This window comes from Megalobrama amblycephala, linkage group LG17 (assembly GCF_018812025.1).
Source record: "Megalobrama amblycephala isolate DHTTF-2021 linkage group LG17, ASM1881202v1, whole genome shotgun sequence".
NCBI classification, from domain to species: Eukaryota; Metazoa; Chordata; class Actinopteri; order Cypriniformes; family Xenocyprididae; genus Megalobrama; species Megalobrama amblycephala.
The window spans coordinates 5,314,033-5,339,842 of NC_063060.1; the positions used below are offsets into that span (position 1 = coordinate 5,314,033).

A 25,810-nucleotide genomic window follows, 5' to 3' on the forward strand; every position below is an offset into this window, starting at 1 on the left:
GGCCCGGAGTGGGGTCGGACTCTGCGAGGCAGCATGTGCATGGGAGACAGCGCACGGGGCACGGTCTGCACCAACACACTGCCACCTGCTGGCGAATGGGGAGGGAGCTGTCAGCGGCGAGGCGGAGCCTGGCACACTGGCAGACACCCCTTGTTGTGACCTGGAGTTTGAGGAAACTGCTCTTTTTGTGAAAAAGTGGGTACCGCTGGACTCCGGAGAGCCAGCGGCGGTGGACAGACAAACACAAATTCCCCCGGCCCTCCTCCGGGGGTGGGAGAGATGGTGGAAAACTCTCCCGAAGAGCAAGATCCTTCCCCTCCAGGTTGCCCGTCTCAGTGCCGTGTCTTGCTCTTACGCTTACCACCGGGCTTAGCGGAGACGGGCTGGGCACCACGCCCGCGACCGGCACCCCTGCTGTCTGGCTGGTGTAGGCTGCTGCTTTGCCGTCTTAGCAGGGGCGGAGGACGATGCAGGCGGGCGCCCTCGGCGACGAGCGGGCTGAGGCTGAGCCACGGGCGGCTGGGTGGAGGCAGCAGCGGACCGCCGTGGCATGACGTGACTGATAGCCTCAGCCTGCTTCTGTGCAGCGGAGAACTGTTGGGCGAAGCTCTCCACCGCGTCGCCGAATAGGCCGACCGGGGACACGGGGGAGTTCAGGAACCGCTGCTTGTCGGCATCCCGCATGTCCGCGAGGGTCAGCCAGAGGTGGCGCTGCTGGACTACCAAGGTAGACATCGCGTGACCAACAGCGCGTGCTGTCACCTTCGTTGCCCGGAGGGCAAGGTCAGTGGCAGCGCGCAGCTCCCCCAGCAGCTGTTGGTCAGGACCTTCCTGGGGCATCTCCGACAGCGCCTTTGCTTGGTGAACCTGCAAGAGGGCCATCGCGTGCAGGGCGGAGGCAGCCTGCCCACAGGAACTGTAAGCTTTCTCAGTCAGACCGGCTGAGAACTTACAGGCCCGGGACGGGAGACGCGGCTCACCACGCCAGCCGATGGCTGTTGGACACAACTGCATCGCAACCGAGCGCTCGACTGGCGGGATCCTCGCGTACCCCCTGGCTACCCCCCGTCCAGGGAGGTGAAGGCGGACGGGGGGCCAGGCCTGGAACGGGCACTATACGGTGTCTGCCAAGACCTGGTCACCTCATCATGCACCTCCGGGAAGAAAGGCATTGGGGCGGGACGCTGGGGCTGCCCAGCGCGACCCCCCCCAAGTACCAATCATCCAGCCGAGATGGGCCGGGACAGGGTGGAGGGTTCCACTCGAGCCCGACGCACAAGGCTGCCCGAGAGAGCACAGCCGAGAGTTCGGGATCCGACTCGGCCACCGCTACCGTCCCGGAGGGCGGCAGCGCGTCCGGATCTTCCTCTCCCGAATTCTCAAACTCGCCTTCCGACGCAGCGACCGACATCTGATCCTCCGCCGGCGCACCGAAGGTAACGGCTGGACAGTCCGAAGAGGGCCCAGCGGAAACCAACGGGCGAAAGATGGGTTGCGGTGCTGGCGAGGGGGCAGGGGCCCGAGGAGCGTTTCCGCTCGGCGGGGGAGCCCTGACCGTTATCCTCAGGCCGCCCTCCCTATACAGCGCCGTACCGTCCTTCCGGTTCCCACCGGAAAAAACGGTCGTACGCGGCATAGGAGAGGGGACTCCCGCTTCCTGAGAGTTCAGGAAGGAGAGCCTCGACCTCAGCACCGCGATGGTCATGTTCCCGCAATGGGAACATGAACCATCCACAAAAGCTGCCTCAGCGTGCTGAACGCCCAAACACGAGATGCAGCGATTGTGCCCATCAGCAGGGACCAGGGAACGACCGCACCCAGTAACGCACAGACGAAATGACATACTGTCAGGGTTCGTCTGTAAAGCTCTTTTAGAAGGGGAAGTCAACTCACTCGTGCTGAAGCACCCAGGGAGCGACGCGATGTGTCAGGTACACCACTCCCTGACACACCGAGGAACCGGCCCAAATCGCTCACACACACACTCTTTGTGTTGCCGTGAAAACAGCAGTTTTAGAGCTTATAGCTCAGCTCCTCGGACACTCGCGACCTCGCTGAACGTGCCCTCTTCACCAGCACTGAAGCTCGCTGTAATCCTCTTCTTGAGGCAATGTTTTAATTCAGAAACAACGAAGAAGGAGTCTTCAAACAGGACACCAGTAAATGGCTCCGAAGCGAAAGACAGAGTGCGATTGCATCCGCTTCCTATTTATATACACCTGTCGGGGGCGGTGCGCATTATGCAAATATCGCACGCCAATTCCATTGGCTTGTTTTAGTTTACACGAAGATGATAGGGCTCTCTAAGCGATATCCCAATTCGTCGGTCACTACTGACGTACGTCGAACGTGACCGACTGAAAGGGAACAGGAGAACAACATAGTTTAAAAAAAAAAAAAAAAAAAAAAAAAGCATGTTTTGAGGGTAGAATGTAATTTCTGTGTCTTACCTGCAGTGTAAAGTAAAACACCAAAGAGTATCGGAGGAAGAGCCATGTGACCGTCAGAGTGAGTAAAAGACAGAACCTGAAATGAATATTTGACTTCCTGCTTCTGATAATGAGCCGTTCCTGTTTCTGTACTCACTGATGCAAACTGAAGTCACAGAGTACACAAGCTGCTTAAAATCATTCAATGTGTCCAAATATGATGAATGAATTATTATTATTATTATTATTATTATTATTATATATTATATTATTATATATAATAATAATTATACTATTATTAATATATAATTATTATTATATATATATTTTTTTATTTGTATGTTAAATAAATGGATACATTTATAACATTGGCTTGCCAAAATAAGTAAATTATTTGTTTTATTCTTTGATGTTTCATAGTTGTTTTAGCGTTTAAATTTTGCTTTGAAATGATAGGTTCCATTGTGACAACATGCCCCACTATATTTTTGTTATAAGAACGTTCTCTAAATGTTCAGTTTGGCTATGAGAACTTTAAAATGTCCAGTTTTCTTGACGTTAGAGGAATGTTATTTAAAATGTATGATGTTCCTGAAACGTTCTTTCAACTTAATTTTGATGAACAATTCAACACTCTAGGAACGTTGATTAACATTTAAAAAAACATTAAAAAAAATGTTTCCTTAATGTTAATAGAATGTTATTTAAAGGTTACTATGATGTTACTGAAACATTCTTTCAAACACTGAAAAACCTGCTGTTAACAAGCATGACTACAATGGATTTCCAGCCACAGCCTTAGATGAAATCAACTGAAGATAAAAGACATTAAATCTCTCAAGATCTCATCAGACGAGGGTTAAACAACTCCACAAAAGTTAAAAATTTTAAGTTTTTAAATTTTAAGGAGTTAAAAATCATCATTTGTGTTTTATTGAAGAAACAAAGTCACCTACATCTTGGAAGCCCTGGGGGTAAGCAGATACACATCAAATTTTCATTTTGGGTGAACTATCCCTTTAACAAAATTCAAGAGTCAACACCGATCACCATGATCACTGATCACCCAAACAAAACATTTTCAACCAAACATCAACATCTAAACCCATGTTAATTCTCTTAAGAACTTCTGTAGACATGTGACAGAAATAAAGTCAGTCTGGTTAGTAAGTGAAGCTGGTAAAACTGTTTGTGGATGAGATGTCAAGAGATGCAATGTCTTTTATCTTCAGTTGATTTCATCTAAGATTGGGTCTATGAGTAAAATCCCATAACATTATATTGAATGAGAGCCATAACTAGACACCATATTTATTTTTTATACATTAATATGAAACATACATTGCATTAATTCTTAAGCAAAATATTTCTTGATGTACAGATTGAAACATTTCTCATGCATTTCACATACAGTTCTTGAGGAAATCAACCTAAAAATGGCTCACAGCAGAACATGTTTTTTACACAATCAATGATAATAATGCTAAAATATTTAGAAGCTCAAAAAACTAATCCTTAATTAAAAAAAGCCAAATACTGAGTAATTAGTTTTCAAGTGAATGTATATTTTTTCAGGTTTTTCTGGAGTGGTGTGACGAATCTTAATCTGTCCAGAACTGACCGGAACAGCTTTACTTCACACATCGATTAAGAATAAAATTAGAAAAGCAGAAGAAAATGTACCTCTGCAAACATACATTTTGCAGTTGTAGAAAAACCCTTAATAGTAATACGATAATCTGACACAACCATGACCTGCAAAAACTGCAAACAACACATTTTAAAACATGTGCTGAAAGTTCCTCTTTTTCTTTCTCACGTCCTTTGTGGCTTTAAAGGAAACTTTACGTAATGTAAAACAGACAAAGATGCTATTACTTGAGATTGTAATATCAATAAGATCATCTACTCTTAGTGATGTTTCACAGCTCTGTAGATCACTTCATCTTGGTCAGGAGGACGGCTCTGAGAATGATTTAATAAAACACAAGATGGAGTGAGATGAATTTCAGTAAGCTAGTGATTAAAATCATTAAGATCATGCATTTCCACAGAAAAATTTGTGAGATCACATGCTTGGGCATAAAGAGACCTGCTGTTCCTTTACTTTCTTGAAGACCTCATACATCACAGTGGTTTCTGTCTGTACAAGAAGAGCGAAAACAAAACTTTGTAAGATTATTCAGATGGTATGAATGTAAAGTCATGTTGCAGTGTTAGATGGTGTATGTCTGATATTTCAAAACACACCTCAGAGCAGACGTCTGGTCCTTGTGTGGGCAAATCTTAAAACAGGAAGAATCGCATTAGAACAGGAAGAATCATATTAAAAATATAAAAGTTTTTTTCTAGACAGAATACTATACAAATTAAAAAAGTGATATTCATGGAGACTAAAATATGAGTTTTCACCAAAGGTAATGCGACAGTGCAATAAATCCTGTGAAATTGGATTTGAGGCATTAGCAGTGGAATATTGCTCTGAATTGAATAGGCAAATGTTTGAACTGACTGCATTTTTGTATAATCCTCCAGATCACCAAAACCAGCATCAGAAGCAGAAGTAGCGGCACAGCAGTCCAGAGCAACAGAAAAATCCCGTCCCTGTGTTCAGATGAGGTGACCTCTGTATCATTACTTGTTTGGTGGTTTTCACGTATAGAGCTGTTAGTCATTTTGGGTTTAAAATGACAATAACGTAATAAAGAAAAGTCCATTTTTAAATCTGTAGGCAGCAAAATCTTTCCACCTCTAACTACAGTGAGATCATTGTCTGACATTCTTAGTGATTAATTCAGCTTTCAGAGATTAACTTACGAAGAAGGATCAGCATCATCAGAGCTTTTATCACTTTCAGCTGAGTTTGGAGGACAAATAGAAAAACATCAGTTACATAGGACAAAAAAGCTTAGATTACAGCCCAGAAAGTGCTGCGTAATTGCAACAAATTTACAGCGTAACTTTCGATAATTATAGTGTACCTATAAAGTAAGTACGTGTAAGTATAGGGGAACAATATGTAAAGTCTTAGGAATAAAGGGGTAACAACCAGGAAAATAACAAATTATTTACACTATAAGTATTTTAGAACTAAGGGGTACTTATACTATAATGATAGACAACAATCTTATGTTTGGGAGCAATTTAGCAAGAAAGTGCACTGATTAAGTTGTTTCAAGGCAAGTAGAAAGAACTATTGCAATCTTTTTAATACACGGTGAAATATACTCTTCTTTCATGTAGTTACAGTGTAAGTAATTAAAAAAAAACGTAAACAATCTGTTATCACTCGGAAACGTTTATTTGAAAAACAACTTATTTCAAAACAGATTTAAAGTTACAACACTTCTTATTTGTTTCTCTTGCTTCATCCTCCTCTTGTTCCTCATCTGAGATGTGTACGACTTTCCTTCTTAAGATGAACACAAACAAAGAAAATTATGTCTAGTTATGGCTCTCATTCAATATATTGGTAACACTTTACAATAAGGTTCATTAGTTAGCATTAGTTAACTACATTAGTTAACATGAACTAATAATGAACTGCACTTTTACAGCATTTATTAATCTTTGTTAATGTTAATTTAAACATTTACTAATACATTATTAAAATCTTGTTAACATTAGTTAATGCACTGTGAACTAACATGAACAAACAATGAACAACTGTATTTTCAGTAACTAACGTTAACAAAGATTAACAAATACAGTAACATATGTATTGCTCATGGTTAGTTCATGTTAGTTAATACATTAACTAATGTTTAACTAATGAACCTTATTGTAAAGTGTTACCAATACATTTTTTAGAAAAATAAATAATATCTGGGAACGCTTTATAATTCAAGTTCATGTGTTCCTAAAAGTCGAACAAACGACACATACAGCAATAACTACAGTAATCCATACGACACCAATGGATGAATCAATGTCTTCTGAAGTGAAACGATACGTATTTGTAAGAAAAATAGCATATTTAAAAACATTTTAAACTTTAAAGGTGCCCTAGAATTAAAAATTTAATTTATCTTGGCATAGTTGAATAACAAGAGTTCAGTACATGGAAACGACATACAGTGAGTCTCAAACTCCACTGTTTCCTCCTCCTTATGTAAATCTCATTTGTTTAAAAGACCTCTGAAGAACAGGCGAATCTCAACATAACACCGACTGTTACGTAACAGTCTGGATCATTAATATGTATGACCCCGATATTTGCATATGCCAGCTCATGTTCAAGCCATTAGACAAGGGCAGCCAGTATTAACGTCTGGATCTGTGCACAGCTGAATCATCAGACTAGGTAAGCAAGCAAGAACAATAGCGAAAAATGGCAGATGGAGCAATAATAACTGACATGATCCATGATATCATTATATTTTTAGTGATATTTGTAAATTGTCTTTCTAAATGTTTTGTTAGCATGTTGCTAATGTACTGTTAAATGTGGTTAAAGTTAAGATCGTTTATTACTATATTCACAGAGCCGTTGCTATTTTCATTTTTAAACATTTGCAGTCTGTATAATTCATAAACACAACTTCATTCTTTATAAATCTCTCCAACAGTGTAGCATTAGCCGTTAGCCACGGAGCATAGCCTCAAACTCATTCAGAATCAAATGTAAACATCCAAATAAATACTATGCTCACATCATCACATGAACATGTTTTTATTAATGCTCACAACAAAATACACAGATAATATCAGATAATTATAACGAGAAACAAACAAGACAGAATAACAGAGACGGCAGTTCTCGCGAGAGTTTCACATGAATCTCCCGCAAGAACTTCATGAAAGCTTCACGTTGCTCATTACAATATGTTTCATCGAACGCAAAGTCAACTCTCATGCAGGCGCTGGTGACAGGTCAGAAGCGAAAAGATGAATAGCCTAAACCATGAGAACATTTCTGGGTGTACTGTATTTTCTTTTAATGGGATTCCTTCTTAAGATTCATCAGTTGAGAAACAAAAGGAGGAGGAAGCCAAGCAAGAGAAACAACAACAACCAAAAAACGGACAAAACGTGTTACTTTGTAGAGTGTAACAAGCACCACTTTAATTTACGGCCCACAATGTCATACTTACCCTGTAACTACATGAAAGAAGAGTATATTTCCCCGTGTATTAAAAAAGATTGCGATAGTTCTTTCTACTTGCCTTGAAACAACTTAATCAGTGCACTTTCTCGCTAAATTGCTCCCAAACGAAAGATTGTTGCCTATCATAACAGTATAAGTACCCCTTAGTTCTAAAATACTTATAATGTAAATAATTTGTTATTTTCCTGGTTGTTACCCCTTTATTCCTAAGACTTTACATATTGTTCCCCTATACCTACACGTACTTACTGTATAGGTACACTATAATTATCGAAAGTTATGCTGTAAATTCATTGTAATTACGCAGTACTTTCCGGGCTGTAATCTAAAGCGTTACCAAAAATGTAATATTTGATTCACAGATGCAGTTGCACATCTCAGTATACAGGATACAATGGGAACATTTATGGGTTTAAACTGTTTATTAAACAATCAATCTTTATCTATTAATTTTATATATATATATATATATATATATATATATATATATATATAGTACAGTCCAAAAGTTTGGAACCACTAAGATTTTTAATGTTTTTAAAAGAAGTTTCGTCTGCTCACCAAGGCTACATTTATTTAATTAAAAATACAGTAAAAAACAGTAATATTGTGAAATATTATTACAATTTAAAATAACTGTGTACTATTTAAATATATTTGACAAAGTAATTTATTCCTGTGATGCAAAGCTGAATTTTCAGCATCGTTACTCCAGTCTTCAGTGTCACATGATCCTTCAGAAATCATTCTAATATGCTGATTTGCTGCTCAAGAAACATTTATGATTATTTTCAATGTTGAAAACAGTTGTGTACTTTTTTTTTCAGGATTCCTTGATGAATAGAAAGTTCAAAAGAACAGCATTGATCTGAAATACAAAGCTTCTGTAGCATTATACACTACCGTTCAAAAGTTTGGGGTCAGTAAGAATTTTTATTTTTATTTTTTGAAAAGAAATGAAAGAAATGAATACTTTTATTCAGCAAGGATGCATTAAATCAATCAAAAGTGGCAGTAAAGACATTTATAATGTTACAAAAGATTAGATTTCAGATAAACACTGTTCTTTTGAACTTTCTATTCATCAAATAATCCTGAAAAAAAAATATTGTACACAAATATTTTGTACAATTGTACACATTAAATGTTTCTTGAGCAGCAGATCAGCACATTAGAATGATTTCTGAAGGATCATGTGACACTGAGTAATGATGCTGAAAATTCAGCTTTGCCATCACAGGAATAAATACTTTGTGAAATATATTCAAATAGAAAACAGTTATTTTAAATTGTAATAATATTTTACAATATTACTGTTTTTACTGCATTTTTAATTAAATAAATGTAGCCTTGGTGAGCAGACGAAACTTCTTTTAAAAACATTAAAAATCTTAGTGGTTCCAAACTTTTGGACTGTACTGTATATATATATTATAGGCCTATAGTATATACAGTGGTATGCTAAAGTTTGGGAACCTCTTGCAGAATCTGTGAAAATGTGAATAATTTTAACAAAATAAGAGAGATCATACATAATGCATTCTATTTTTTATTTACTACTGCAATGATTAAGATATTTTACATAAAATATGTTTACATATAGTTCACAAGACAAAAAATAGCTGAATTTATTAAAATAACCTTACCTGGATGATCTATGACTGTTTTTTGGTTTTGTGATGGTTGTTCATGAGTCTCTTGTTTGTCCTGAGCAGTTAAACTGAGCTCTGTTCTTCAGAAAAATCCTCTGGCTCCTGCAGATTCTTCAGTTTTCCAGCATCTTTTGCATGTTTGAACCCTTTACAGCAGTTACTGTATGATTTTGAGATTCATCTTTTCACACTGAGGACAACTGAGGGACTCAAACACAACTATTAAAAAAGGTTCAAACATTCACTGATGCTCCAGAAGGAAACACGACGCATTAAGAGTCAGGGGGTGAAAACTTTTGAACAGGATGAAGTCCAAATTTTTCTTATTTTGTTGAAATTTTTTTTTTTACTGCCCTTTGGAAGCAACAGAAGATACTTGTATGTTTCCTGGGATATAAATTAAGTACAATTTACCTTGATATTTGAATTCAAAATGTGAGCATCAGTGAATGTTTGAACCTTTAAGAATTAGTTGTGTTTGAGTCCCTTAGTTGTCCTCAGTGTGAAAAAATGGATATCTTACTCAGGACAGTACTAAATAAAATAAAAATAAAAACTAAATAAAAATAACATGCATTTTGTATGATCTCTCTTATTTTGTAAATATTATTCACATTTTTACATATTCTGCAACGGGTTCACATACTTTTTCATGCAACTACATACATACATATATATATATATATATATATATATATATATATATATATATATATATATACACATTTCATATATAATAAAAGCATTTTGTTTTATGTCAATTAAATACATTTTCACAAGATAAATGAAATAAATTACTTACTTGTATTTTTATATTTATTGTCCCTCTGAACAAAGAGTTGAACAGGAACCTGCAGATCTCCAGCAGAGCACCAGTACCATCCAGAATCACTGAGTCTCAGTCCAGTCATCAGCACAGTGAAGGAGCTTCTCCCATCATCACTGATCTGGACTGATGGATTCTGGGATGTGTCAGTCCTCCCCACTGTGTAACATCTCTGATCTTTATATCTGCACCACTGTTTGAGTTTATTCTGATATCCAGAACTGTAGAAACACTGGACACTGACATTACCACCTTCATGTCCAGATACACTGCTGCTCACCACAGACACATCAGGAGCTGAACACACAGAAATCAACAAAAGTTTGAATTAAATATTTTGTTAAATCTAAACAGGTAAAAACACATATTACACAGAGGAAAAGTAAAAAAATGGACCTTGTTTACCTTGTTTAACAGTTAAATACAAACGTTTTTTGTCATCTGGATTTGTATAAGTGCCGATCTCCACAGCACACCAGTAATATCCAGAGTCTGAGGATGCTGAATTGTTGAGTTTCACAGTAAAAATATTCTGTGCTGGATAATCAGTTATTGTCCATTTCCCTGTGTCGTTTACACGGGCTGTGATTGTGCAAGAAATCCAAGGTGACCCTTTACACCAGTATTTTGGGTTCAGTTTATACTGACTGTCATACAGACACGGGATTGTAACAGTTTCTCCTTCTCTCACAGTTACATGACCTAATGTCTTCATGCTCAGAGTTCCTGTAGACACAAACACACATTGGCAAAATTGTCCTTGTACTGTAAATTACAGTTAATTCATTTCTCAAACCACTGCTTAAAAAAACAAAAAAAACAATATGCATAATTATTTTGTATGAGTAAAGTATGTTGAAGTTTTTCAAATTCAAAAAGGTGAAAACGTTTTGAATTGGAAGATCAAGATCATTTGTAATTAATTTGTCTTCTGGGAAACATGCAGGTATCTTCTGTAGCCTCCAAAGAGCAGTATTAAAAGAAAAAAAAAAAGATATTTCAACAAAACAAGAAAAATTTGGACGTGTTCGTCCTGTTCAAAAGTTGTTGTTTTTTTGTCTTGTCGACTGTTTGTAAATATATTTCATGTAAAATATCTTAGTCAGAACAGTACTAAATAATAATAATAATAATAATAATAATAAAAACATCCATTTTGTATGATCCCTCTTATTTTATTAAAATTATTCACATTTTTACAGATTCTGCAAATGGTTCACAAACTTTTTTATGCAATTGTATATATATATATATATATATATATTGAATAAATGCATTATGTTTTATGTCAATTAAATACTTTTCCATAAGATAAATTAAATAAATTACTTACTTGTATTTTTAGATTTATTGTCCCTCTGAACAAAGAGTTGAACAGGAACCTGCAGATCTCCAGCAGAGCAGAAGAACCATCCAGAATCACTGAGTCTCAGTCCAGTCATCAGCACAGTGAAGGATCTTCTCCCATCATCACTGATCTGGACTGATGAACTCTGGGATGTGTCAGTCCTCCCCACTGTGTAACATCTCTGATCTTTATATCTGCACCACTGTTTGGGATGATTCTGATATCTAGAACTGTAGAAACACTGGACACTGACATTACCACCTTCATGTCCAGATACACTGCTGCTCACCACAGACACATCAGGAGCTGAACACACAACAATTTGAATTACATATTTTGTTAAATCTAAACAGGTATCTACGTAGTACAAAAGTAAAAAAAACAAAAACAAAAAACACAAAAAAAACTGTTTTTACCTTGTTTAACAGTTAAATACAACCGTTTTACATCATCTGGATTTGCATTAATCTCCACAGCACACCAGTAATATCCAGAGTCTGAGGATGTTGAATTATTTAGTTTCACAGTAAAAATATTCTGTGCTGGATAATCAGTTATTGTCCATTTCCCTGTATCGTTTGCACGGGCTGTGATTGTGCAAGAAATCCAAGGTGACCCTTTACACCAATACTTTGGGTTCAGTTTATACTGACTGTCATACAGACACGGGATTGTAACAGTTTCTCCTTCTCTCACAGTTACATGATCTAATGTCTTCATGCTCAGAGTTCCTGTAGACACAAACACACACATTGGCAAAATTCTCCTTACTGTAAATTACAGTTCATTCATTTCTCAAACCACTGCTTTAAAAACACTTAAACGAATATGCATAGTTATTTTATATGAATCTGTTCAGTGTTCAGAGGTTTTTATTTGCACTTTGGTTTGACCTGCTGCCTCCATTTTCCTACAAAATGTGTTTGATGTTGAACTTACAGCAGGTGAAATATGGAGAAGGGGTCTCCTAAGTATAATATATTATACAAGTTTTATTTTTTTTAATTATATTATATTATATTATATTATATTATATTATATTATATTATATTATATTATATATATATTATTATTAATGTGTTAAGCTATAGTCGAGGAATGGTGGTTTTAGGAACAGTGGAGTACATCAAATGAAATGTTACATTTGTGTTAAGAACTTTCTTTTTTATGATATATGATTTATTTTCTGACTTATTTTAATGTTGTCATTTCAAAAATGTATGTACTGTCAAAAATCAGTGTTGCAATCTTGTGGTTACTGAGATGTTTAAATCTATTGAAAACTTTATTATGCATCATGAAATTAAAAAAACAGAATTTCCTTTGTGTTTAGGTCTTACACAGCAGGATATAAACTGAACAGTCACAGCGCTGTAAAGTAGATTATACTATATAAATACTATAATTTAAAATTTAAATATACATGAAGTACTCCTTGCTCACCTTGCGGTATCTTTTTAGGAAATGAAATCAATCAAAGAATATAAAGAAACAACAGGAGAACAAGGTAGTTTATTTAAAAAAAAAAAACATAAAAGCATGTTTTGAGGGTAGAATGTAATTTCTGTGTCTTACCTGCAGTGTAAAGTAATACACCAAAGAGCATCGGAGGAAGAGCCATGTGACCGTCAGAGTGAGTAAAAGACAGAACCTGAAATGAACATTTGACTTCCTGCTTCTGATAATGAGCCGTTCCTCTTTCTGTACTCACTGATGTAAACTGAAGTCAGAAGAGACATCGCAGACCATTCCTGTGCACACACACACTCACACACACACACACACACACACACACACACACACACACACACACACACACACACTTAAACAGCTAAATGCAGGAGAGGTTTGACACAGCTATTGTTTAAATGTTAGTTAAACATGCACTTGAAGCAAAGGGCAGGGACAGCCTTACAGTACAACACTTACTAAAGAAATGTGAGCAAAAATATACATAAAATGTATAAAACACATGTAAACACTTATTATATATTGCACATGATGTGCTTCATGCATGCATCATATGAACCAGGCAGAACAGAAATATGAAAAAAATATGTCCAAAATAAGAAATATGTCCAAATATGATGAAGGAATAAGTATTAACTGGGCATGTATATCTCAGTATGATTTTGCAAATGTCCAATGGAGAAAAAAAAGATTGTTTTCTAACAGTAGTTTTTCATGTTGGTTTCAAATGCATAGTCCAACAATTAATTAGGTTAATGTTTATCCAATTCCAATTCCATTCTTCGGGTAACAAGCCGACAAGATGTGGTGTGATCCCCTTTGGTGGGTTTTCCGTTCTGTGTGGGAGCTGGGCGAAAGTCAAGTTCACGGCCCCTTTAAAAACACAGAGATTTCCCTTTACTTCCTTTTTTTTTTTTTTTTTTTTTTTTTTTTAATGACTGATCGTGTCACTAGATAAGAGTAAGACCCTTATTCCTTGTCTGGGATCATATAGAGCCCTTTGAACCTCCATTTCTTTTTGACTGAAGAAAGAAAGACATAAACATCTTAAAGCTGCAGTAGGGAGTTTTTAGAAAACGTTGACTTAGCCTGAAAATTTGAACAAGCACAACTCACAGGTCACTCCCCCTTGCTCTATGCTGCGCTACAGCCCTCCCTCCACAGCTCCTCCCCCATCACAACGGAGCCTGCCGTGAACGTGCAGGCTAGTAAGGTGGATAACATTCACTGGTACAGATGAAACATCATCAATATGATTTACATTGACTATGGCCTGCCCATACTTTGACTACAAACTTGGTCCTCAAAACATTACGTATTTTGCAATACATGTAATGTAATGACGTTGCACTATTTCTGTAAGTAATAAATAGCTAGTAAGATAATATAACGGTAACTAACGTTACAGTATGCAAGTAATTATTCTATCGATATGTAATGCTAAATAAGGTTTGCTAGTACATTATTTCAGCAACATGACAAGCCAGTGAATTAGTAGGTTTCAATAGTTGCTTTGCACAGTGCGTGACATTTTATCTGTATGTTATGCGGCTAGAGTTTTGACACCGAGTCAATGGGCTCCGACGAGGTATTCACACCCACAGCGACTTCGAGGAGTCAACGGGCGGGAAGAAGAGGAAGCCGTGGTGTGCGCGGAGCATCAGGCAGGGGACGGGCAGGCCTGTTTTTAAATTATCTTAGTTGTGTAGTTCTTAAAAAATGAAACAAATCAAGCAGGGATACTTGTCAAGCAGAAATGTGGCTAACTCTGCATCGGTTTTTAATCCTTTCAGGACACGTAGCTCCCTCCACCTCGGAAAAGCAGCTCCGATATTTACCCTCGTTTTATTTCGGGCTCTATCTAATTCTTTCTTTTTGGATTTTTTTATCATCGTCATCTGTCTTTTTCCATTTACCCGTCTTTATTTTAAGAGCAGGTGCCACTCGAGGAATTGGCAGTTTGGATTGTTTGATAAGCAAAGCTGCGGCACACCGGTAATCTTAAATTTGAACGCCTGTACACGCTGTGCATGAGAGGGGTGTGATCAGCGCGCACGCAAGCTTGATTGACACTGCTAAGACACTCCTCCTGGCTCTGATTGGTTGTTTCTTACCGGGAGCGGTGTATTTCTGCAAATGGCAATAGGACCACTGGGAGGAGCCAGAGGAGCTTGATTTTTTCACAGATTATCTGTCTCATATTCTACTGTCAGGACATAATGACAGGTTTAACAAATATGTAAAAAAATACATTTTTACAAAAGTTACCTACTGCAGCTTTAATTGGATGACATGAAGGTGAGTAAATTATCAGGAAGTTTTAATTCTGAAGTGAACTAATCCTTTAACACTAAACTGCCAATAATTTAAGCCACTTTCTTTCACAGTATTGCATTAATAGAAAGTCAGTGCATATAAAGATTTGTAAAGTATTTAAAAAAAAAAAAAAAAAAAAAAAAAAAAGTTTAAACAGTATTTTTCTGAGGTGCAGAAACAGTTATGACATAGCCATGCACTATTACTAGACTGTCTCATTCTAGAGTTTAATGCTGAGGAGGACTACAAGCCTCTGAAGGACTGGACTAGGAGGGACAGAGCCCATGGATTACTTAGTTGTATAGCTGTCAATGGAGGGACAGAAAGCTCTCAGATTTAATTAAAAAGATTTTTGTTTGTCTTACGGGTTTGGAACAACATGAGGGTGAGTAACTGATGACAGAATTTTCAACTAATCTTTAAAAAGTTCAGGAAGTTTCACATCAGAACAAAAAGAAAAACTTAAACTTCACTGAGATGTTAAAATGTTACAATGCGAACATCACAGTGAGATGAGATGATTATTGAACAGGTCAAGGCATCACGAATGATGCATTAAAAAATTGCATTTAAAAAATGTTGATATGAATTTGAGAAGATAAAGAGGTACATTGTAAAACTGGTATAGAGATAAAATTCGCCAGCAGATGGCGCTACACATACAGGACAAATGTGTGTTATATGAGCAACTTAATGCAGAGAATGTAATGTCCTTATTTATTGTACAATTAAAATAAAATTTAAAAAAACACACACAAAGAAAAAATATATAAAAAGTCAAATAACATTTTTTTTTTTTTTTTTAAGAAATGTAATTTAGTTACAACTAACAAAACTGCATTTATGTAACCAAAGAATTTATGGTTGCCTAATTTGGACCAGCATGAAAAGAAACATGAAGGTTTCAGCTCTTTCTAAAGTGTTGATGTGTCGTCTTTGTCCTCCATTTGGTCAAGAATCCACTCTGGAATGTGCCTGTAAGATGCAGAGAAATTAAATGCACTTCTATGCAAGACTGGAATTATTCATCTCTTGGTGCTCTTTTTTATTGACTATTTTATCACATATTTTATTAATCATCATAAATTAGGTATCATTTGAAAGCGTAAACCCTCAGTATTCTAAATCTTTGTGCTATGATGGAAATGGTTCTTTACAGGGGTAATTAACCAAACAATTGTTGGGCTCAGTTGACTTCCGTAGTATTTTTTTTCCCCCATGCTATGGAAGTCAATGATGGCCCACAACTGTTTGGTTACAAACATTCTTCAAAATATCTTCTTTTGTGTTCAGCAGAAGAAAAAAATGTATACAGGTTTGGAACTTGAGGGTGAATAAATGACTTTTTTGGGTGAACTATCCCTTTAAATCCCTTTAGCAGGCTCCTCCTCCTAATGGGTGGTGTCATGTTTCATATTACAATATTTACTGCACTCTTTACAATCCAAATATCGTTGGAAAGATCTGAGACTCAAGGTTTGGATAGTGCATTTGCATGTCTATGTTCAAAAATGAGGGTGACAGATAACAGGTTTAAAACTGAACTGGTAGACATTGAATTATAATGAATTATTACTAATTTACAATGATTTACTTTCATTTGCTCATAACTTTATTAAGAAGGAGCAGTGTGTGTATGTTATAAACTCACAACCTTGCGAGGTTTCTTCACAGAGCTGTAGATCACATGACCCTCTGGATCCACTGATGATAAACTCTGTGAATAAACACGATCAGCGGTAAGAATCTCAAGGCGGTTTCACAACCATTAGTGTGTAATTTCTGTGTCACATGATGGAAATGCAAAAAAGTGTGATCATTTACAATCAAGTTTCTCTTTTGAATTGGACAAACAGACTGTGTGACACATTCAGAACATTCAAAGATGACACTTACTGCCTTATTAAAGATCACAGAACTGTATAACACTGAATTGTCATCCACTGAGGCAGAAGACTGTGAATAAACACATTTGATGATCATTAAATTGCAATCAGCATCTCAGTAAATGTCTACAGACAGGACTGATGACTTACAGTAGCAGCTGCTGAAATGCTGGATGTCATCTGGTTTTCAGAGGGAGTCTGCATCAAACAAACACAGATTAGATTATTTTCTGAAGATTTCTGAATTCCTTCAGTGTGTAAAATACTCACTGCATTACTGGTGCTGTTGAAATGTTCTTCTTCTCGAATGTGACCCCTCTCTGTCAGAGTGAAATATGAAGATTAAATATCATAATATTTTCAACGGACACTTTTAAAAACCTTTATGGAATTTTTCCAGTGAATAAATGGTTCTTTAGATTTTTAAAATTCTCTTAACAATAACAAAATGGTTTTAAGAACTGTTCACTGAAGGGTTCTTTGGAGAGCCAAAAATGGCTCTTCAATGGTATCATTGCAAAAAAAAAAAAAAAAAAAAAAAAAAAAAAATAGAACCAGAATTAAAGTTGCCAGGGGTTTATGAATGAAATAAACAAAAGGTATAAAATACTATTTGTTTTATATGTCCCTCTGGAATACTTGATTCTGATTGGTCAGTCAGTATATCATTCTGTTGTCAAATGTCTTTGTATCATTGGTTTTTGTCCCGGAAACCACAGTGTGGTTTAATGCCTCTCAAGTCACTTTACAGTCTCTTTCTTCTCATACTGTAATGAAATAATTTAAACTCAAATCTCTCTTTCTATATATACATTTTATGTCCATTTTATTTATTTATTTGTTAAGTATCTGTAAATGAATCACAATAATATACTGTCAGTTCTCCAGAAGTAAGAGAAAACTCACCCGGCTTCTTTCTCAGTCTCCAGGTTACTATTACAACAAGAGAAACAAGCAGCAACAGCACAAGCATCGCTACAAGACTCATGAGCAGAATCCCATCATGCCTAGAGTGCCTAGAGAGACATATTTGTGTTTATCATGCAAAACTATACTTACTTTTAATGCATAGCAAGTTCATCTGTTAAAGCTTTTTTTTTTCTTCTTTTTCTAATTTAGAGATACAATAAAAGCAAATGTCTTAATTTGCATGCCTTAAATCCTTGTTTTGCTCATCCTTGCTGTGTATTTCTGTAGTAGTTGTTTCATTTCTGCAATTAAAAATATATGATGTCATGTAATAGTTTGGTATCAGTTGTTATGAATGACTGAATAATGTTCACACTTACATGTGTGTTTCAGGTCTCAAGTCTGTAGTCATAACTGCTGCCAGAAACAGAGAAACAAGTTTCTTAGTTTGATCATAATGTTATCATTAATGAAAGAAGCTGTTTATCATGCAAGCCCATTTCCACCACATAAGACAATTGATGCTTTGGTATATCATAATCATCATAAAAGTTGAATTTTATGTCATAATTGTAACCTTTTATGTCATAATTTAACTTTTTATCTTATAATTTTATTTTATGTCACAATTAAATTTTTTCATCATAATTATGAATTGTATCTCATAATTTAGACTTTTTCATAATTATGACTTTATATGTCATAAATTCTACTTTTATGTCATAGTTATGATTTACTAAAGCAATACTTTTTCATACTTTTTAATGTCATAATTTGTCATAATTGTCATACTTTGTCATAATTATGTATTTTATCTCATAATTTAGACTTTTTGTCATAGATATGACTTATCTTAACTTCATCATAATCATAATTGAAATCATCATAATTGAATTTTTTATATTATACTTTTGTCTTTTGTCTGACTTTATGACAATCTCATAATTTAGACTTTTTGTAAAATTTGACTTTTATGTCACAATTTCAGCTTTTTGTCCTAATTATGACTTTTATCTCATAATTTAGACTTTTTTTTTTTTTTTTTTTTTTCATAATTATGATTTTTGTATGTCATAATTATGATTTACTAAAGCATTTTTTTCTCATTTGGCTGAAGTGGGCTTCTATAGTATGAGGTGCATCTAAACAGTGATTGTCTCCAGAGTATTGCATTGTCTTTTCTGATGGATAAATGATTTTTTGAATACATAAATACTAAATCTGATCAACCCAATTCAGCTGTTCCTTACTGTTTACTATTTTATTCATACTTGTAGGATTTCTGTTGGCAGATGACTGTGTTGTAAACCTGCAAAACAATGTAAAAAGAGAAAAACAAATATGTTCATTAAAAAATGAAAGAACAATCATATCATGTCATTCCAAACCTGAATGAATTTCTTTTTTTCCATGGAACATAAAGGAACAAACAATGTCACTCTTCTTTCGTCAAAAAGGACCTAACAAAAGGACCTAACCTTCTACTACTTTCAAATTGTGAACAAATCATTTAGACTAGTTTTGGGAACAGGATCAACAGGTTCATTAAAAAAGATCTGAATTATTAATTCATGATCAGACATCGCCACTTCTTTCCTGAATACTCATGAAAGTGCCAAAAAGAGCAGATGCCACGACATTCAGTGTTATTGAGATGAAAATATTGTTTGGCTCAGAATATAGTCATATGGACCACTTTCATAAAACATTTGTGGTGGTTTTGTGACCTTTGTTGAAGCTTGAAAGTAAATCCTATTTATTGTAATTGCATGTAAAAGAGCAAACAGTAAAGGAAAGTCATTTGTTAAAGTATAAATCAAACTAATATTTACAGATATGCTTAATTAGACTGACTCAGTTATTCTCTCACATATGTTGCAGTCAGATCCAGTATTAATGTCTTTGAACAGCGATCACATCATAAAAGGCCATGAATTGCAGTTATTATTAATAAAGAAGTATTAATCAACAATATATCACTGTAAGCTTACTAGAGAATCATATTAGAGAATCAACACTGACTGTTTTGACCTTTTGACAACTCAAGGGAAAAACCACCACCCACCCAAAATGTCAAATGTTAAAAATGACACCTACATGTCCGTCTCAGAGTCAGATGGTGAAGCTGTTGGAATATTTGTCACAGCTTGAAAGGAGAAAAACATGAGGTTAGTTTTAGTGCATTAAGAGTGTCATAGTTTTTATACAGTAGCTGAATTGATTTGTGATTTTACCACGTTTGGGTTCATTGACAATGAGTTGAACAGGAACCTGCAGATTTGCAAATGAACACCAGTACCATCCAGAATCACTGAGTCTCAGTCCAGTCATCAGCACAGTGAAGGATCTTCTCCCATCATCACTGATCTGGACTGATGAACTCTGGGATGTGTCAGTCCTCCCCACTGTGTAACATCTCTGATCTTTATATCTGCACCACTGTTTGTGACTATACTGATATCCAGAACTGTAGAAACACTGGACACTGACATTACCACCTTCATGTCCAGATACACTGCTGCTCACCACAGACAAAGCAGGATCTGAAAACAGTCAAAAAGACAATTAATGTTTAAATAGCTATTGATATTGGTTTGTTTGTTTTTTAACAAAAAATAGTCATATTTTTACCAAATATAAAAGCCCTTTCACACCAAAAGTGACATGAATAAGCCTCAGGCTGAAGGAAATTCATGCCTGTACAGTAGAGGGTGCAGCTCAAACTTTCAGCTGTGCTGCCATTCTGGATCGCAGAAGAATTGGACAGGAGAAGAAAGTGACTCTTACTTCAGCAATAAAAATAAAAAATGAAAAATAAATGTTTTATATGTTAAATGTTTTTGCTTAGCATGGTTAAGTTCGATCATCGAAGTTCAGCAGTAAAGACATTGCTTAATAAAGTGAGATTAAATACATAAAGTATATTTGTGTTATTTAACATATTTAATTAGTGCAGGTTTGTATGATATTCTGAGTTTGCATTTCACAGTTTTTAATCATTTTGATGAATACTGAATCTGATCTCGTGCAAGTGAGATGAGTAAATGCATGTTCACATTTAGTCTAGAACTAAGAACCATCATGTTCACACAGCACACACACAACACCTCTGCACTTACTCCCAATTTCTCTTAACATGGGGACAGGAGAGCTGTCAGTCAATAAATGGGTAACTTGCTCATCTGAAAAAGTAACTACGATATTTTGATGTAAATTTAAATGTAATGTGTTACTCTACTAGTTACTTGGGAAAAGTAATCTGATTACGTAACTCATGTTATTTGTAATGTGTTACCCCAACACTGCTGAAGAGAGTATGTAGGCTATGCCTTTTCAGACGCAGCCATACAGGAAAACCAGCATTGCAAACTACGAATGAATGACTCATATGAGCTATGTTTAATGAATCTAAGACATGTGCATGATCAGAGATGCGTTTCCCAAAAGCAATTACTAACAAAGTACAGCAGAATTGCGTTAGTTGGCTAACAATGTTTTTGGTTTTCTCCTGAACGAATGACTCCTATAAATCCATTATTTTTTTTATGAATCTAAACCATTCAGCGCTGCAAGAGTTTCTGATTCCCAAACGAATTATTCTTATAAGCCAGTTCTTATTTTAGTGAATCAAAACACCATCTTGCCTGCACTTTTTTCACTCCTCCCCTCACTGCAGCCGCCTACTCTCGGCCAAAGAATATACACTAACGAGAAGCGACAGTCAATAGAACGTTCCATTGCAACACCGGCGCCCAGCAGCAGCCCTGCGTTTCCACCATTTTGGGGTGAAAGCGAGTCGGCAGCCCACTAGTTTCTATGGCAATATCAGCTTCTTTGTTAAAACAAAATGTACATTAAAGCTGAAATCCAACCTGAATGATGACAACACAGAATAAAATACTATCACTAGTGATCATCAAATCCTTTTAACAGTTTATTTTACACACTTTGTGTTTAAGTCTTCCACTTTTTTCACAAAACCTTTGCTCTCTAGAAACCCAGTCAGTTTGGGTTAAAATTCTTTAAAAGGCTTATAAACACTGTATTAATACCAACATAAAATTAAATTAAGGACATGCATCAGAAAAATTGGGAATGTTGGACAATAAATATATTGAAATAAAAATAAATATAAAAGCTTGATTTTGCAGTGTTGTCTAATGTCCTTTAAAGCAAAAGTGTCCAAAAGTGTGAATTATGCGATAACGGACACAGCAATGCATCATGTAGGCTATTATGAGATCATTATGTTTGTAGCGTGATCCAATAAAACGTACAATATTTCAATTCAGACCTAGATATTATTACTATTACTCCATAGGTCTGAAATATATTGTTCACTTTAAACATGATGATCTAAATTTATTAATTATTAATTTACTATTAATAAATGTGTAAAGATGCATAAAATGGAAACACTCAATAAAGTAGGCTACGTGGGTAGACTGGGTACAGTAAGTACACTTTTTGCTTTTTCCGTTACCACACCAAAACTAGGGACTGAAAAGAAGTGATTTTTTTATATAACATTTCCTTTACTTGTCTACTAAAATATTAATAATTATTAACATCCATATGTAGGTCATATTTGCCAAAATTAGCTCATAAACACAAGAAGCTTTTTTGTTGAAACAGTACCCGAATTGAGACACCCATCTGGAATGCTGTAAAGCTGCCAAACCAATTCACTGCAAATGTAAAATCATTTTAAAAATGAGAATCCAACAGTTTTTATTTCCATTCAGTATTTTATGTGATTATTTGTTTAGTTAAAAGTAGTTCATTTGAAAAACATTGAACAATTGCAAACAGCAATAATAGATTGAAATCTATAATAACAGATGAAATCTATTAATTTGTGATCTTACATCATGCAACTAAACTGCATGTGCAGCAATAGGATTCTATAGTGCGGTACATTTGGTACATTGTGTCTCAACTGTACCCCGCTGACCACCTCGAACATTTCTCTAGATTTTATGGTGACCAAAGCAATTAAAAGTGCTTCACATAAAACATGGAATTTATGGAACCGACAATTAATCAAGTTGTTTAATAAACCAAAAAACCTTTTTTATTTGACTTTTTTGTCAAGGTTTTATATTTGTATTATGTTAAGTTGAAAAATGTTCTATATTTCTTTAAAAAAAATTTATTTATGTTTATCTATCTATCTATCTATCTATCTATCTATCTATCTATCTATCTATTAATAAAATGCATTATCATGTTTCTCAGTGAAGAAGAAAAAAAATAAAAGGTAATTTGGAAAGATATTCTTTACCTGATTTTACCGTCAGATACAAATAATAACCAGCATCTATGGTGTTATAGTCACCAATCTCCACAGCACACCAGTATTTTCCAGAGTCTGAGGTCTCCAGTCTGTCCCATCGCACTGTAAAAATACTCTGGTCTGGATAATCAGTGATGGAATATTTTCCTGTCTCATTTGCATATGCCAATATACGGCAAGAGCTCCAAACTGTCCCCTTACACAAATATTTGCGGTTTTCTTTATATTGTTTATCATACACACATGGAATAATGCCAGATGATCCAGATTTCACTGCAATATTTACTCCAGCAGCACCTGAAGACAAGAATAAATATAGAGGAGAAAACATAAAACACTCACAAACCGCACATGATGTAAATATAGGCCTATACAGTAGAATTATAGCTTAAAGAATTCAAGTTAAACAATTTTAACAATTTAATGACAGAAAATAGTTTAAAATGCTTTTAAATAGAATATAGTTTTGTTTTACCTGAGATGTAAAGTAAAATCCCAGAGAGAATCAGAGGGTGAATCATGTCTGCAGTGGAGTGTGTGAGTGTGTGTGTGTGTGTGTGTGTGTGTGTGTGTGTGTGTGTGTGTGTGTGTGTGTGTGTGTGTGTGTGTGTGTGTGTGTGTGAGAGGAAGAGAGAGGAGCTGGTCACTTCTTGCAGTGTCTCTCTGTTTCAGAGAAGAAATATTGCATGAAACCACATAAGCGTCAACAAGTGAGCAAATAAGCTGCAGCAGCAAACTCAAACTAGCCACAACACAACAACAAATCAACATTTTACTTATGTCCAGTTTGATTTGTGAACAGGTTAATGCATGTTAAATGACAGCAGTGTATAATCTTAATCAGCAGGTTCACTTTAGCAGTTTAATATGTAACATTACTCTTAAAGCGAAGGTTGTTAATTACTGCACAAATACTGAACAAAATGTTACATTGTATGAGCTGCACTTTTGACAAAACTGTCAAAGTGATTAACACAAACTGTTGTTTAATTGTTAGCTTGTTTTATTTTTTAATCATGTGTTCAATAATTTTGCTGTTTTACAATAAAATGTTTTCTTTTGTTTACCTTTTTGAACTAATATGATTAAAATTAAATGTCTGGAGTTGGTGGAAGGGGTTCATAGGGGTTGGTTTAAAATCATTTTAAACAAGCAAAATTGATTAACAAAATAAACTCATGCACAAAATCTAAACTGTCAATGTTTTCAGATGTTACAACTCAAACACCCTTTAAAATTTGCAGTGGAAAAATATGAGAAATTATATCAGATTTGAGATTTAAAAAAAAAAAAAAAAAAAATAGTATTGCAACTATCCCCAGTCTCTCATATTTCCTTAAAATAATTCCCAATTTAAAAATATTTTTCAAAAATATTTCAAGTACAGTTCTTTATGTGTTGTGCCTGCATTGGTTCCTGTAATGAGCATGCTGAACCTCTGAGCAAAAAAGAAAATAATGTGTGAATCTACACTGTGAGTGTTGAACAGAAATCAACCACAAAAACACAGAGACTGACTTCTGCTCCACTTACTGTGTTCATCACATGGAAAATAGACCACAGTGCACACAAAAATTACTTTTAATTTTAAATATGCATGTTTTAAAAAATAAAAACAGAAACAGACAACAGAACACTGTACAAGTAATTAAAAAAAAATTATATTAGTGTAGTAAGGCAGGGGCGGAACCAGACATTGTAAACATCCGGGGCTTAGCCCAAATCTATATTTGTCCAAAGACAATTTAATTTTCTATTAACAGCTTTACTGACATGAAAGGAGCTTTTGTTGTCGTATTCTTGTTCAGAAAATGTACATTATTTGACACTGTAATTTGTAAAACGTTGTTGGATGTATCTCCTCTAGCCCTCATATTATCTTTGGGGTCTATTTGACCCCACGCAATGTTTAACGCCTCTAAAAATATGGTTGACATCTTTTTTTTTGCTTCATATTTGATGACTTTTCGTCATTTAATGGGGACAACTAGGTGAACATAAATTTTGCACGATGACATATTTTCAGTGTCCTGTACACAGTCCTATACACATCGATGATCCCTGGGGTCAGTTTGACCCCAGGCTCATTTATCTGTATAAAACATATTAGAAATATAAATATTTTACACATATTTGTTTTGGATAATACTGAGGTCATTATAAAATGTAATTTTATCATCTACAAACAATTTTCATCTGCTTTAGGGCCCTAACCTATCATAACCATACCTGAAGTATTGCGAGGAAACACTGTCATCGGGGGGGTCGGGGTGGGGGGTCATCATAATTTTCATGAAAACATAGATGAGGAGAATCCTAATTTTGAGATATCCTGCTCAGAATGAGATTCTTAGTGTTTTCTCTTATGTTGTCTCTCAACCACAAGGGGGTGCATTAACTTTCAAAAATGGCAATTTATAATGGCCCCGCCCCCCACTTGAATGATAGGGTAAAGTTTTGTTGGTTCTCTGCAGTAGGTTCTAGTCTCAGAAACCCTCATTAGATGAACTGCTTGTTAAACGTTTGCTGCTTTAGTTGTGGTGTTGATCAGATGCATTTTACATACAGTAT

General features: G+C 35.7%; 1 protein-coding gene across 6 annotated transcripts; it reads right to left on the reverse strand.

Moving 5' to 3' along the window:
• Window positions 1-3,726: 3,726 nt before the first annotated feature.
• Window positions 3,727-23,850, reverse strand: LOC125251336 (polymeric immunoglobulin receptor-like). Of its 6 annotated transcripts, XM_048164328.1 has the most exons (11): window positions 23,715-23,850; window positions 23,228-23,536; window positions 20,243-20,486; window positions 11,348-11,424; window positions 10,420-10,740; window positions 9,991-10,311; window positions 5,247-5,286; window positions 4,942-5,093; window positions 4,680-4,714; window positions 4,522-4,572; window positions 3,727-4,394 (listed from the first exon to the last, which is right to left on the reverse strand). In XM_048164328.1, the coding sequence occupies exons 1-11, from the start codon at window positions 23,758-23,760 to the stop codon at window positions 4,341-4,343; spliced, it is 1,650 nt and encodes a 549-aa protein (XP_048020285.1). In that variant the 5' UTR covers window positions 23,761-23,850; the 3' UTR covers window positions 3,727-4,340. The 6 variants fall into 6 exon arrangements, with proteins under 6 accessions (XP_048020285.1, XP_048020287.1, XP_048020288.1 ...); XM_048164330.1 differs by lacking the exon at window positions 20,243-20,486 and having other exon boundaries at window positions 11,348-11,668; XM_048164331.1 differs by lacking the exons at window positions 20,243-20,486; window positions 23,228-23,536; window positions 23,715-23,850 and adding exons at window positions 11,779-12,093; window positions 12,938-13,135 and having other exon boundaries at window positions 4,537-4,572; window positions 11,348-11,668.
• Window positions 23,851-25,810: the final 1,960 nt, after the last annotated feature.

Coding starts and splice junctions, on each gene's coding strand:
- LOC125251336 (XM_048164326.1), bottom strand. CDS start 12,983: ATGGCTCTTCCTCCGATGCTCTTTGGTGTATTACTTTACACTGCAG. Junction 10,741..11,347: donor CAATAAATCTAAAAATACAA/GTAAGTAATTTA, acceptor TTGTGTCTACAG/GAACTCTGAGCATGAAGACA. Junction 5,094..5,246: donor GATGATGCTGATCCTTCTTC/GTAAGTTAATCT, acceptor AATGACTAACAG/CTCTATACGTGAAAACCACC.